Source organism: Embiotoca jacksoni, unplaced genomic scaffold (assembly GCF_022577435.1).
Source record: "Embiotoca jacksoni isolate LCO1_2020_lvr unplaced genomic scaffold, fEmbJac1.0.p SCAF_1, whole genome shotgun sequence".
NCBI classification, from domain to species: Eukaryota; Metazoa; Chordata; class Actinopteri; family Embiotocidae; genus Embiotoca; species Embiotoca jacksoni.
In genome coordinates, this window is record NW_027185229.1 from 14,067,989 (window position 1) to 14,082,691 (window position 14,703).

Below are 14,703 nucleotides of genomic sequence, written 5' to 3' on the forward strand. Positions count from 1 at the left end.
GTTGTCATCAACATATTTGCCCAATGATCTTTCACACTGTTCTATAAATATCGTTATGATTCTGTCATTCTGCCTTTCAAGCCTCCTGATGCACAACCCCCGTCTTCCCTATCACCACTTGAGCCGTCTGGTTACCACATCCAAATTCACCGTGGAAATATATGGGTCTGGGCATGCTTCATAGGGAATCATATTCAGTTGTTTGGGCGTAGACCTTGGATTCATTTTGAAATTTGGAGTGACCTTTAGCTAATCAGCATTGACCACCATATGTGTAAAAACTCTACCATCGCTGCAACTACATTCAGACTATGTTGAACGTAATTGTTTTTAGCTACCCCCACTAGTCACTGATTGGTCCACCCTTTAGAGTGGCTTTGCAAATGATAATGTCAACAGGGTTTCCAGACTATAATCACAGCGAAGAAGACTGAGGCTGTGAGCAATAATCTGGCGGAGCCAAGCGACTTCCCTCAGTGATGCCATCAGGCATAAACCTACCTCAACCACACACTAATGTTAAGTTGCAAATAGGCCAATCAGAGTTTTATGGGGGTGTTGTGCTGGTAATTTCTGTGTCTCACTCGCTTGTTTAGTAGACATTTGTGCTGCAGAGTTTTTATTGGCCCCGGAGCATACATATTTCTTGGGCTCCTCCCCTCACATTTGTAACTTTTGAGAATGAAACGACTAAATTAAATTGTTGCAAGAGATCAGGATTTTATTTTGTATTTTTCATGAAATGTTTCATAGTCTGTGACCCATCCATAAGGGCACAAATTGGAAAGGTGGTAAATATACTTATCACAATAATTGGAGTGTGTGAAGCAATGTTAAACAGACATAGATGTCATGAGACGGTATGTGTATTAAAGTATGTTCTGAAATCATAAAGGAGCCCCTGACTGCTTTGGCTCCAGTAGCAACGGTGATAGTAGGACCATGGTGGATGTTTTCCAGAGAGGACCTTGCCATCAAAGGTAACTTATCGACAGTCAGGCGGCTCCTGTGCGTATTTTGAAAAATAATCCTGTTGCCACCACTAATAATCATGACCTGGTACCATCCACTCCCAACCCAAAAGTTGGCACACACACAAAAAACGGACTTTTTGTCAAGCTACATAGATGTTCAACATTTTTCCTGTACGATCACTACATGTTAAATCTCTCTCTCTCTCTGTATTCAGCATTAAAAGGTTCATCTGAACTGTCAGGTTCAGCGCTGTCACTTCTCTCTTGACTGTTTATTAGACCTCATAACCGTTTAAAATTTATTTGCATTCCACTTGCTAAAATCATTGTCTCAAGAGTCTAGTGTTACAGTTATGTTGGATGTGACGTCATGTCACCTATGTGGCTAAGTACAATCCAACTTTATAAACAACTAGTTTTTGTATCATTTAATGTGATGTGTATGTGTAGTAATTGTTTTAGGTAATGAAATGAAATGACATGAAAATCTTGCCCTTCAACCAGTTGGAGTGCAGTTGTTAGGCTTTTCACCAAGGCTCAATGTACTACCAGATAGAGCCTCCAGTGCCCCCTGTGGGAATTACTGATATAGGTCAATCTATAAATGCAGCAAAACAGACTGATTGGATTTTGTTAAATCATTACAAATAAGTGAAGAATTTAACTCACAGACATTTGTTAAGTGAAATAATAGTCAGGTGGTTTTTTTTGTATCAACGTCTTATGTTCTGAATTAATTTGTTTTGTAATTATGAGATAATTGTGAGATCCAAATCTCATAATTATGAGAGAATGTTTTTGTAGCATATGTTTTCGGTGCTGTGCTTTTCAGATGGTCCCTGCCCACTCGTCTCACAGTCAGCTGTGCATGGAGGCCAATATACTTCCTCCAGCTCAGAGAAGGGCCTAATTTCATGAAAATGAGCTCGTAGCGCGTGGCCTTCCCTCCAGCAATAGGACAGAACTTTTGTTCGGGTTTAAACAACGTTTAGTTATTTATAATAACTTTATTTACATAGCACCTTTAAAAACAGAGTTTACAAAGTGCTCTACAGAGAAGCAAAGCATGGTCGTACATATCATCAATACCGGTAAACATTTAAGAAAACAGGGGGCAAAAAAGACCATACCATAAAGGTAATGAATACAAGAAAATCAAACAAATAACCAAAATGGGCAAATGGAATAGAAAACAAACAAATAAATAAAATAAACAAACAAATACAGGGGAACAAAAGAACTGCATAAAAGGACATAAAAGTTATTGATTCGGGAAGATTGAATATGCCGATATCTTTCAAACTTTACTGCAATACCCAACGTTAGTGCAGACAGGCTACATCTTAACTTTTCTCACTATTACGAGATACTCACGGATCTCAAAATTATAAGAAAAAATCTTGACAAGCTGTCAAAAAGAAATTTCACTCATGAATGCAATGCGCTTTTGTACTTCCTTCTGTTTTCTTCCTCTTAATCCTTTCATTCAATTTCTGGAAATATACAAAGCTGCTGTTATAAAAATCTGACATTAACCAACTTGCATTATGTTAATAACAAAAGTACGTACAAAAGTACACACAATATAAACTGTGTTACATTCAAGATAACTTAAACTTGAACAGCAGCAAAGCTGAAGAACGGCAGAGAGTTAAAATGCTAAGTTCAGATCCAAGTTCCTTTACTTTGTGGTTTTTCATTTGACTGGTTATTATTTTCAGTTAAGATGTCATATATCTTTTTCACTGAGCTCAGATTCACATTGCACCATGAAAGCAGCTCCTGCAATGTTTGCAATCTGCCTCCACGCAGTGAGTGGGTGGTGGGTTGGTAGTTGCTTTACATTAATGGTATGCATGGTGCTGATATGGGAATGCAATGCTCCAGCAGAAAACAAAACAAGCTATTCTAGAATTTGCAGAATAAACAGACAGAGGAAGCCTCGTCTTAGTGCATTGCCAGGTGTAAAGGTTTTGTTTTTTTCATCTCTGCACTTTCCTGTGTTCTTTTGTGCGATCAGCTTTAATTGCCAAATATTTTTGGGATGCATATGGGTGTTTTCTCACACTCAGGAGCACTTGATATTGTCATTGTACCACATAGCAGTCTCTTGAACCAAATGCATTAAAACCCAATCATTCAATTATCAGTCAATGAAAAATAAAAGCAGCAACTAAGCATTTTTTAAGTTATTAATTCATTCAGAATTATAATAATACTAAGTTACTCAATTTAATTGAACAGCAGTTATTTTTGCTTTCAGCAGATGTGGTTTTACGTCATGCTGATCTTGGTCTTTTTTTTTGTTTTTTAGAGGGATTGTTAGCTATGAGCAAAATTTTAACTTTTGGGATCCCCCATAGCACAAGGGCCCCTGAGCAGATGCCCACTTTACCCAGTTGGGAATGCAGCCACAGCATCCCACCACCACTGAATGAATGGTCATAAGTTTTCCCTATCTTCGCAAACAAAGTGCTACTGTGGTTATAGACACTTTTCTTTTAGCCACAAATAAGAGGTCCAAAATGTTGGATAGATATTGACACAATCAGTACAACACATACTGCATTCTTAAACTGTGGTTGTCGAAGTTTAATAGAAATTAGCTGCATCACAGATGTGAATTACATTCTGATGAAACTCGAAAGCTGCCTGGGTCCTAAAAAAGTGAAAAAGAGTCCACTTCAAACCAGACTCACCAACATTAGATGGTTTGCCTTCTGTTGCAACAGGCCACTGGTTTGGTAAACACTATGGATGTTTTATGAGGAGTTTATCCATTTGCAAAGTGTTGTTTCCTACCACTTTTGCTGCGATTAACTTACTTCTGGCAGAAAGTAGTTTCCATTCATCCATTATCTATACAGACTTTATCCTGAACATGTGTCACGGGGGGCTGGAGCCCAACCCAGCTCACTTTAGGCAAAGGCGAGATACACCCTGCACACTTCACCAGTCTATCACAGGAAAATAGTTTCCAGTGGCATTGAAAAAATATTTGAAAAACCACTATGGGATTTAAAGTTTGCATGGAGAAATGGTAAATGAGACTGCACAAGATGAAAGCCCTCGGTTTAGATACATGCAACAAATCACAAACCTAAACATTACTACACTAAAATAATATGCAGTTACTCCCCTGTAAATACGACCAAGTGAGTGTAATAGAGTGAAATTAAAATTAAATATATTTTTCTGTTGTTGGAAAATATCACTGAGGGTATATATTTTGCAATCTTTGCTCTGACAATTTAAGTCATAAATTGCTCTCGGGAACTCACGTTTTTCAACTATTCTGTTGTTCACTTATTCTAATTCCTGTAAATTTTGTTTTCATTAGTGAAGCATTTCATGGACTGTTGGTATGTTTGCGGCATAAACAAAACCATTATTGATGATGATGATAATGATGATTGAAAAAGTGGTAGGAAACAACACTTTGCAAATGGATAAACTCCTCATAAAACATCCATAGTGTTTACCAAACCAGTGGTCTGTTGCAACAGAAGGCAAACCATCTAATGTTGGTGACTGCTGATGATGGTAAATGTATTTTGGAGGAAAAACAATATTGCTGTGTGAATATCCACAACATGTAAGATTCATGCTAACAGACAAGTGTTCTTGCGATGTTGGAAAACCTTGTTGCATGACTTTCAGTCAAGTTGTGCTCCATCTGTGCTGTTTTTTTTTGTTTTGTTTTTTTATCAACGAGGCAAAAAACTCACTAAAAACAACTCGAAGTTGATAAAGATGGTTGTTCGTCAGTTATTGTCTGTTTTGCCCACTACCAAAAGGCAAAGGGCAATAAAGAATCGTTGGTGTTACAGCATTTTACAATTGATAACATACGTTTCTCAATACTGAGTTCGCTTTGTCAAAACTCTTCACACAGCCTGGGATGTTTTAATGTAACAAACACAGGACCTCCTCCGGGAGACTGGTGTTCCAGTGTGTGAGAAACCACAAGTTAAATTAGATTTCTTTTAAGTACTTACATGAGAAAACATATTTAAATGAAGTGACATGCTGAACATTACTTGTGTAAAACTTTCTAATATTAACCCAAACCATGGCCCTTTCCTGACACTAACCAAGTTATTTTTGTGTACCGAACCCTGACGCACCTTCCCTATCATGCCTGGGAATTATCCTAGTAAACGGACAAGTAAATTAAACTTTACCAAGTTGGAACGTAAGCATACATAATATACTTTTTCTTTCCAAACAAGGCAAAAGGAGAGAAACCCGGTCTTACTTTCTGATAAATTATGAACATTTACTCATCTTGATTACATTTTAATTGAATTAAAAGTATTTATTTTGTTTCATAAATGACAAGAATGTATGCATTTATCTTGTTTTCTCTGCTGTACCAAAGAGGTATCAAACCCTGACTCCAAAACCATGCTTTATATCAAACATTTTGTGTCATACATTCCTGCAGGGGATGGATCAGGATGCAGCGAGATTCTTTGACTGAATCCAAATATATCCTCTGGACTTGCAGACCCTAGCACTCAGAGACTTTTGTCACACTCACAGTGACATGTTAACTGATATCACGTCAAGTCTGTGAGCCTGGTGGACCCGCAAGGGGATGAAATACGCTTTGAGACAGGACTTAATGGAGATGAATGGAAATTTCTTACCCTGTACCTCATTTCAAAGTCTTTTCCTGAATGGTTCTTAATATTGGTATTGGCAATTTATTCATGACATGTGCAGTACTGCATCTAATGAGAACAAAATATAAAATTTACTCTTTGCCTGACCTATCAGACACTTAATTAACATCAACATCAAATCATCTGACAAGTATCCTCATATCACAGATATCCCATAGATATGATTCAATCTCTTTTCAAACTTTTAATGATTGAATCCTGACTACGTCAGTAAATTTATGCAACAAAAATTCCAACAAAAACCAAATGTCTTCAAAAGTAAATTCAGTGCATATTATTTATTCATTTGTTAATTTATTTTACATTGTCACATTCATATTGCAATGGATTGTGATTAATTCCCGAGCAAAATCTGCTGCAGTCTGCACCTAAAGCCGACTCTGAAAGTCTGCAGAAATGTGACTTGCTTGCGGACTTCAAGAATTCTGGATTTATCATTTATTAAATGTAACTTGCCCTTTAAGGCAGTGTATCTGCAAGTGCAGTGAAGCTTGGGCTTTGGGATTCTGATTTTCTGAGGGGTTTTTTTTGCAAGAAAGTACATTAAATGTGATTAGGATGAGAACTTGTGGTCAAATGCATGAAACAGGGTTGACAGACAGTAATGTATTTCTATATCTGTAGCAAGTATACACAAGTAGTGCATATATATATTCACCAAGCTCCTTGTTAGGAACACCTTGCAATTGTGCATGATACCTTGCAGGTATTTAAACATCAAACATCAGAATGGGGAATGAAAAAATCATCTCATTTGCTGTAGCATGAATGTTGGTGGCAGACTGGCAAGTTAAAGTATTTTGAAATGGCTGATCCCCACAACAGTGTAGTTTACTCAAAATGATGCAAAAGCAAAAAACATTCACTGAGTGGCAGTTCTCTGAATAGAAATGACTTGTTAAGGTCAGAGAAGAATGGCCAGTCTGGTTGGAGCTGGAAAAAAAGCTACGGTAACTACTGTTTACGGCAGACTCACAAAACATTCAACGATGAATTGGGTTGAACCCCTGTCAGTATAGAGCAGAAATGTGAGCTTGCTGTGGGCACAGGATCACCAAAACTGCACAGTTGAAGACATAATGTTGCCTTGAGTGATGATTCTCCAATTCTTTTGTAGAGTGTAGGCTCAAAATTTAAAGTCAACAGCATGAATATTGCCCTGCCAACAGTCCAGGCTGTTGCTGCTGCTGGTGTAACGGTGTAGGGAATGTTTTCTTTGCACACCTTGGACCCCTTAATATCAATCAGTCCTGCTGACACTGTGCATCTCTATATGGCTGCAGTTTACCATTTTGTAATGGCTATTTCCTGTCTCCAGTTCTAGATCAGTAGAATACCTTTGGGATGTGGTAGAAGGTGAGATTAGGAGCAGGAATGTACAGCAGACAAATCTGCAGATAGGATGTGATGCATCTTGTGGAATCCATGACACCAAGAAATAAGGCTGTTTGGAGAGCAAAAGAAAGCCCATTTTCAATATTCTGTTTCTAATAAAGAGCTAAGTGAGTGTATGTATTTCTTTTAATGGGATTTTTTTAAAATTAAATAAAATTTTGTACTGCTATTATCTTGTGCAAAAATAGCAAAAAAAAAATCATACTGAATGATGTTCAAGAATTGATGGTTGATTCGTAACATACAATATGGTTTATGTTAAATAAATAAATACAAGTTACTTTACGTTACAGACAACATTAATCCATAATGCAATGCGACCTGTTTATAGTGTTTTTAGATCACTAACAATTCTTACTGTTGGGAGGAAAATCTAAGTTTTGGTAAGGAGTTGATCTGAGATGTGTGTCAGTGCATTTTAAATGTGTGATAAACTGTTGTGCAGAGCTACATGTCAACAAACAGAACCCTAACTCAAACCCTTAACCCTGTATTCATTATCCTCTCCTTGAGGTGGCATTTTCTTTGGCCGAAATGTATCTGCAGCCTTACTGACAATACTGTAATTAATTTTGAAACCCTCTAAATTCCTCCCAAATCTTTCTCGAGGAATTTAAGGTCCATCTTGTTTTTCAGAAACAGAAAATGAAACAACAGCTGATAGGCTGGGTATCAGCCATTTGAGGGCAGAACAAATTATGTGATGTTTAAAAACGTCTCTCCATCAGACATCAGGGACATGAAACAGTATTTTCTCTTTGGCAGCTACTTTGTTGTTGCAGTGAAGGAAGGAAATGGTCCGCTGAGGTTTTGTAAAAAAGGCCGTCCTCGCTTCTTAAACTTTGAAGAGGGATAGCATCGCAACACATTCGAATTGGATCACAAGCCATGAGCCGGCAAGAATAACAGACACTTCCATGTGTGTTTTCCAATTCACCACCCAGAACAGGTTTAGCTTCATCTGCATCTGTGGGGGAGTATGAGGTGAACAATTCAGCCACTTCAGTGTTTCTCTTTTTTCATTTTGGGGGACATAAGGGATCTAGCATTACAGCTGCTGCTGTCACTGTTACTGTAGCAACCTTTGATACGATAGCCTTTTGTGAGATGAAGCAGAAGATTTGATGTGAGCCAGAGCTTGAGAAAATACTCTCTGGAACATCTGAAAACTGCACACAGCGGGAAACTACATGTGCTTTTTGCCGTGGCCATACAGCTCCAGTACAATAACTATTTCATCATCAGAAAACAGCGAATACCCCGGGTGTCTAAATATAACTTCTGAAAAAGGAGGGGAAAAATCTCCCTTTTCTACAATGCACTCTGGCTCTACTCTCTTCTATGCTTTGAAGATTTCTTCAAGCGAAGAATCACAGAATCTTTTCGGTGAATTATGTACATTATCATTCCTCACTTTTTGTATTGGAGCTGTGGTGCAATGCATCAAAATGGTTGGCAGGTGATGGCAGAGAGGATTTAGCCTGCTGTTCTATTTGTCAATGGACATTGTGAGCAAGCCCGAGCCCTGCTATTCCCAGAGATATTAATCCCCCATGAATTCTTTGACTTGATAAAATACCTGAAAACCCCTTGATAGTCCGGCACTGACCTAAAAAGTAACTCAAAGTTGTCAAACATCAGCAGTCCCATCAACGGTGACGGTGTAAGTGTTTTGAACACAGCAAACCACTAGAGGGCAATCAGTGTGTGAAAGAACCATCCAGCCAGCTCCAGCATGTGAGTGTCCAGGATAATGACAGGCTTCGTATGTGGTGTGCCACACTGGCTGTTGTTCAATATAAGAACACATCTCAATGGTGCAAAAAGAGAGAGCACAGAAACATGGTTTGAGTTTGAAAACCATTCACAGCAACGCATAAACAATGTGAGGAACAACATTTCTCCTTCTGTCTCTAAATAAAATGGGGAACGTCTAAAAGTGACATGTTGGGCATTTATTCTGTTTTCTTTAAAAGTCTGTCAATTCAGAACTTTTTAAGACAAACAGTCTATACTAGACCCAGTGATGTAGAGGCAATTGGTTTCATCAATATGAGACGAGGGAGTCATAAATAACATACTAACATACAGACAGCATGATGCCGCTTTGGGAGGAAACAAAAGATGAATGACTGTGTTATGTCATGCACAATGATGTAAGGTGTAGTTAATCCAAGATATATGCAGATTACAGTGACCTGTTCATCGTCATACAGAGAAGTGTGTGGAGAGATTGGTGTTGCATTTAAACTGGATATCTGCAGAAATTCTTTTCCACACTGGAGAGATGATGAATCTGCGACATTACCGCTCTAATGGGATGTGTGGAGGAGCAGTACAGATGAGAAGGAGCACTCCTGCGTTGACCACATAGTTGTATTTTTCCTTCTTCAAGTCTGGCTGAGGACTTTTGTCCCCTCCCTCCTCCCACCCAACCCCCCCACACACACACTTATGCAGGCTATTATTTTCCCTACATTGTCAACTGTCAAAATAAAAGCAAAACTGCCCCCCAAAGACCATGTATGCCATCTCATTTAGTCCTATGAGCTGCACCATACTCCAGTAATTATAGAATTTGTTAGGTAAAACGTGTACCTCTTTGATCTTTGTGTTTTTATGTGGTTATTGCTGTATTTTTAGAGGAAAAACACAGCAATAATAATAATAATAATAAAAATATATGTACTCTGGGTGTAGTGAGTGCACATCACTGGTGGGCATCGCCAACTGATTTAAACTCGAGTTGATGTTTAGATTTAATGTTACTCTTTCAGTCATGATCACATACAGAACATTTTACATTTTCAAGATTAAATTACTTATAAAAACTGCAACTAGTTGGAATATCTTTATTACGGTTTAATCTGGATTGCATTTCCAATTAATCACGAAGTCCATGAAGTGCCATGATATAGTGATTCTGGTGAGCTTAGAAGTCTTATTGAGGATAACAGTGGTACAGTGTGCAGCAGCTGCTTCCAGTAAAGAAGAGCAGGCTTATGTTTACACGCATGCTCTTCGATGATCTTAAATGCTAATGCTTGGATGGCGGGGCTCACACAGTTGTGCAGGGTATGCAGCAGCATCCAGAATAGCAATTTACTAACCAAAGGTCAGGTGTGTAGGGTATTAGCACCAGGAGACAGTTTGGAAAAAATGCAAAGACAGCTGCTGCACATGCACATGATTGGCTGAAGGCTGGGGAGCCTCAGGGAGGAGACAGGGGCTTTATATGTAACCAAGTCATGGCTACACTTTTAGTGGCACTGTGGGTACAGTAGCAACATGATGTAGGCACCTTAACCCTGTGAGCCACCAATAAATCTAGCTTTTTCCATTCATGTCCCTGCTTCCCATGGAAAAAAGGTTCAGTTATTTGAAAACATCTTTTTTTTCTAGATTCTAGTTTTCTTCTAATGAGCTCCCTCGCTGTAACACCGCTAGTCCCTCTGGAAGATTTTTTTTTTTTTTAAGAAATATTTTAATGCAGATGGCAGCTCCAGCCTACCTTTAATTACGTCTAATGTAGCATTAAACAGCTGTGCACACTTATAGGAGAGTTCCTGTGTGAGGTAGTAAAAGAGAGTGAAAGGACTGATCTGCCTAAAGCAGTAAAAGGAAATCATAAACAAGAACTGTGTACTTCATAATATGAAGACTATTCTGTAAAGTATGCAACAACATGCAGTGCCTCCAAATTATTTCAGATATTAAAGCTGAATAAAACATTAATTTACATTACAAATTGGTCAAATAACATTGTAATCTTAAATACTTTGGTCATAGTGATGAGCAAACTAAGAATTATAACCTGAGTCTGCAGCTGAGGGGAACTTTCGTTTCACCCATTGTTTTGATCCCAGAGCCCGACAATTCACTGTTTTGGTACAGTCTGTCGTCAGCCTCTGTTCCAGTAGCAAGCAGCAACAGGCAACTGCTTTTAGAGAAAAATCTCTGATAACCCCATTGTACAGCACACAAAAGCACAGGCAAAATGACAAGATGAAGTTAGCCAGTCATCCATTAGCAGCTAAAGAGTCAGCTCCTCTGTCAGGAGTTGGAGAAGATCAAACCAGAATTAAGGTGATTATAGATGGACTAACATTCATCAGGTGGGCTTTAATGCCTTTAAATTAATGCCAATGTTGCTTGGTGTCTGCTGGATGTTAGCGCAATGGCTGCCATTTGTTTAAAGTGATCATATTGTCACTGTGTCTTGTTCTGCTGCCACCAAAAACAAACAAAAAACAAAAACAAAAAAACACAAAAAAAAAACAAAAAAATACCCGTAGTGCTTACATGATGGATATTCTTAAATTCATTGCTTGGCATGGGGGGGCGAGCAGTCCATTTGTGGCCCCAAGCTTCAAAGCAGGTTATTCCAGCCATGCTTGAAAGATGCTGTAGCAAGCATTATTAAATCATAACATGTAACAGTTTTGACAAAAGGGTTTTTAAAACGATTGCTCCTAACGTCTAAGTCTTAAATCACATTAGTCACAACTTTTTGTTTATGTGTAACTGTTTGCATGCTGGTTCATGCTTTTACAAACAACGACGTCAACAGCGACGCACGAACGGCCACTGCTGTCCAGGGCAGTGCGAGTCATTTGGTGCGGCAAAAACTCTGCCTACCTGTTGAGTAAGAAACACGTGCAAACGCAAACTTCGGATGGGTGTGTTTTCCCTTCACGTTTAGTGAGTGAGAGAGTTGAACAGTGCCGGAGCGCTGGGCCGCCAGTATGGGAAGGGTTAAACAGTTTTCCCATGAACGGAGCGGCTGGTTGGAGGTTAGTTAGGCTGTTGCGGTGCAGAGCTCGTGGACGCGGCGGCGGCGGCGGCGTACAGCAAAGCAGCGCACCAGCCAACTTCACAGCAGAGCTGCCACTACTACACAACAAAACTAGCGATGTCGGAGCGAAGGAGGATCTCCGGATTAGACTGCGCTCAGTCTTACTACTACTGAGCGTTAGTTTGTGTGTGTGTGTGTGCGCGCGTGTGTGTGTGCGTGTATGTGCGTGTGTGTGTGTGTGTGAAAGAAGGAGAGGGCTGCTTCTCTGTTTCTGTGGATATCGCCTTCATGGACGGGCAACGGGGCTTTTACGAGATGGAGAACCCAACAGAGAACCCCAGCAAGGCGGCGGAGTACCTAAAGGAGCTGAATAAAATCATCGAGACCCAGCAGGGGCTGCTGGAGAAGCAAAGGGTCCGGATTGAAGAGCTGGAGCTCCAGGTGACGGATCTTTGCAAGGAAAACGCCTGTCTGAAAGACCAGCACCAACGGCACCTGGCCACCTGCAGACTCCAGCAGGGCAACCATTCCACCCTTGGGGCCATCAAGGAAAATGTCTTGCAGGAAAAGTAAGTTATCCGTCAGTCGGTTCCCCCTTGGTTTGGCTGAACAAGGCGCTGTCAAAGTTCACATTCCTCCTTTGTGTCACCAGATTGTTTGTTCTGTGGCTGGAGGGATCTCCGTGTCAAGTGGCTGTGTTTATCTGTCATCTCCGTCAGCAACCAAACTAAATTTCCGCTTTTCCGCCACTTTGTCAAGGATCAGCTCTTTAATTGTCCGTATAATTTGTAAATTGTCAGACATTATTTCAGCCTAACACAGGCAATGCAAGCTCTGCACGCGTATTGCGTAATGGATCCCGCTCGGCGCACTGCACGATATGGAACACTATGAAGATTATATTCTGTAGAGAGAAAAAAAACAATTATCTGATCATCGTGGCAAAAACCCGGACCAGTGGATGTGACTTTATTTGCATTATGGTAGTGGAGGAAATCGCGAGCTGTCTGTTGTTGGTTAACAGAAAACACGTTTACGCATCTTTTTGCCCTGCGATTAGTTGGGTTCCACCTCAGGCGAGTGGTCATCTATTGTGCATGGCAGGTATTTCCTGAAGACATTGGAGGGCAATAATGATGTGTTTTACGATTAATGTGTGCCGCGTCGACTTTGACTTATTTTCCTCACCACGGTGGGCGGCTTTTAATTTGAAACGACGTAGTGGCGTTGGAAGGCAGCCCAGTGGCACTATCAGGAATGATTCAGAAATATTCCATTAAAGCTGCCAAAACATGTCAGGTTAGCCCCTTAATAGATGGAAGTACCCATGGAGGCTATGATCGTTTTAGAAAGGAATGCAGTTATTTTTCATTGCACTGATTCTTCATTCTGGTGTTGTGTAATGTTTTATGGACACAAGTAAGCAGGTTTAAAGCGGCTTAACACTCTCAGGTCAACACTTACCATTGTGCAAATTACGTTACCGATTTTTCACAAAACATAAGAACTCTTTTGGATGTTTAAAATTGCACAGCAATTTATCCATGTGGGGTGGGCGATGTGTATCACGTATGAGTTGACCTCCATGCATGCCTGATGCTTACTCTGCAATATTAATCAAAATCTTCCTTTTACCAAATGTTCTCTAATTTTGCTTTATATAAATACTTGTTTCTAGTCAACCTGGTGTAACTATCTACCATAAAAGTGGCTTCTGTAACTCTATGGGTCATGCAAACTGTGCACTTGCCAGGGAGAGATTTATGAAAATGGGGACTCAAGCAAAAAAACGACAACAAACAACAAACAAATTTTTGTGGGGCAAGCAGCTTTCCAAATACATTTTTTGCATGAATCATTACAAACACTTTGAAACACTTGTCTCGTACCAACGCAGAAAAAGAAAGTAAGGATCTGCATCCACGACAACTGTAGGAGACTCCTGCTAGTTCATGTTTTGTGCGAGCCGCCTTTTTTTCCTGAATCTCTACAATGCAGGTAGTGAATGCAATGTGAACACAACCCATAAACCCACAATAGCCACATTTAAAATAATGAGATAGTGAGATAATCCGCTCTTGGTTGGAATAAACAGAAATTATTTTAGAATGAAAAGTGTGGCGTCAGATTTATGTTGTATTGGAAACCCCATTAAACATGCTCAGAAGCAAATTTCAAATGCACAGATTCTAAAGCAGCAATGTGGAGGGTTTAGTGGCATCTAGTGGCAAGGTCGAAGATTGCAACTAACTGAACACCCCTCACCTCACCCTTCCCTTCCAAGGGTGTAGGACAATATAAGAAGACCGTGAAACTTATTATACTCCATTTCTGCCAATAGGTACCCTAAATTCTACACACTGGTCCTTCAACTGTATCTCGCATCATATAAGTCCGCATGCACAATTTCAACAACCAGAAGTTGTACAGGCAGCTGTGAGAAAGAAAACATAGGGGGAGGCAAACAATGGCACCTGCATTTACAGATCTAAGAGGCAAGCGCGCAAAGCAGTCCCCAATGTGAAACGGACACAAGTGCTCTCAAACGTTCACTCTGCTCTCACAGTTCTGTTTGCGCAAATCCAGCGTTTGACAATTTAGGGGCGGAAACCAAGTAAGGCAGTGGCCGTCATATGTTTGCTTATATTTCAGATGGCCAATGTCATTTACTAAGGTATCCAAAGTTATGTTCATTTCTGTGTGTAACATCCATATTGAGTATTTGCTTCTCCTGAAATCGGGTTGCATGCCATTGGCTCAGTCGAGAACAACCCTCTTTCAAGTAGAGTGTCAGAAAATTCTCATGTCAGAGTTGAATCAAATAATGTCAGAAAATAATTAAAAACACCCG

The 14,703-nt window shown here is 39.8% G+C and overlaps 1 protein-coding gene across 3 annotated transcripts in view; it reads left to right on the forward strand.

Moving 5' to 3' along the window:
• The first annotated feature begins 11,877 nt into the window (after window positions 1-11,877).
• Window positions 11,878-14,703, forward strand: part of iqsec1b (IQ motif and Sec7 domain ArfGEF 1b) — a 201,626-nt gene continuing 198,800 nt past the window's right edge. For all 3 annotated transcript variants that reach the window (XM_069177780.1, XM_069177853.1, XM_069177927.1), the window contains exon 1: window positions 11,878-12,421. In XM_069177780.1, the coding sequence (XP_069033881.1) occupies window positions 12,141-12,421 (281 nt within the window). In that variant the 5' untranslated portion in view covers window positions 11,878-12,140. The remainder of the gene's footprint in view (window positions 12,422-14,703) is intronic.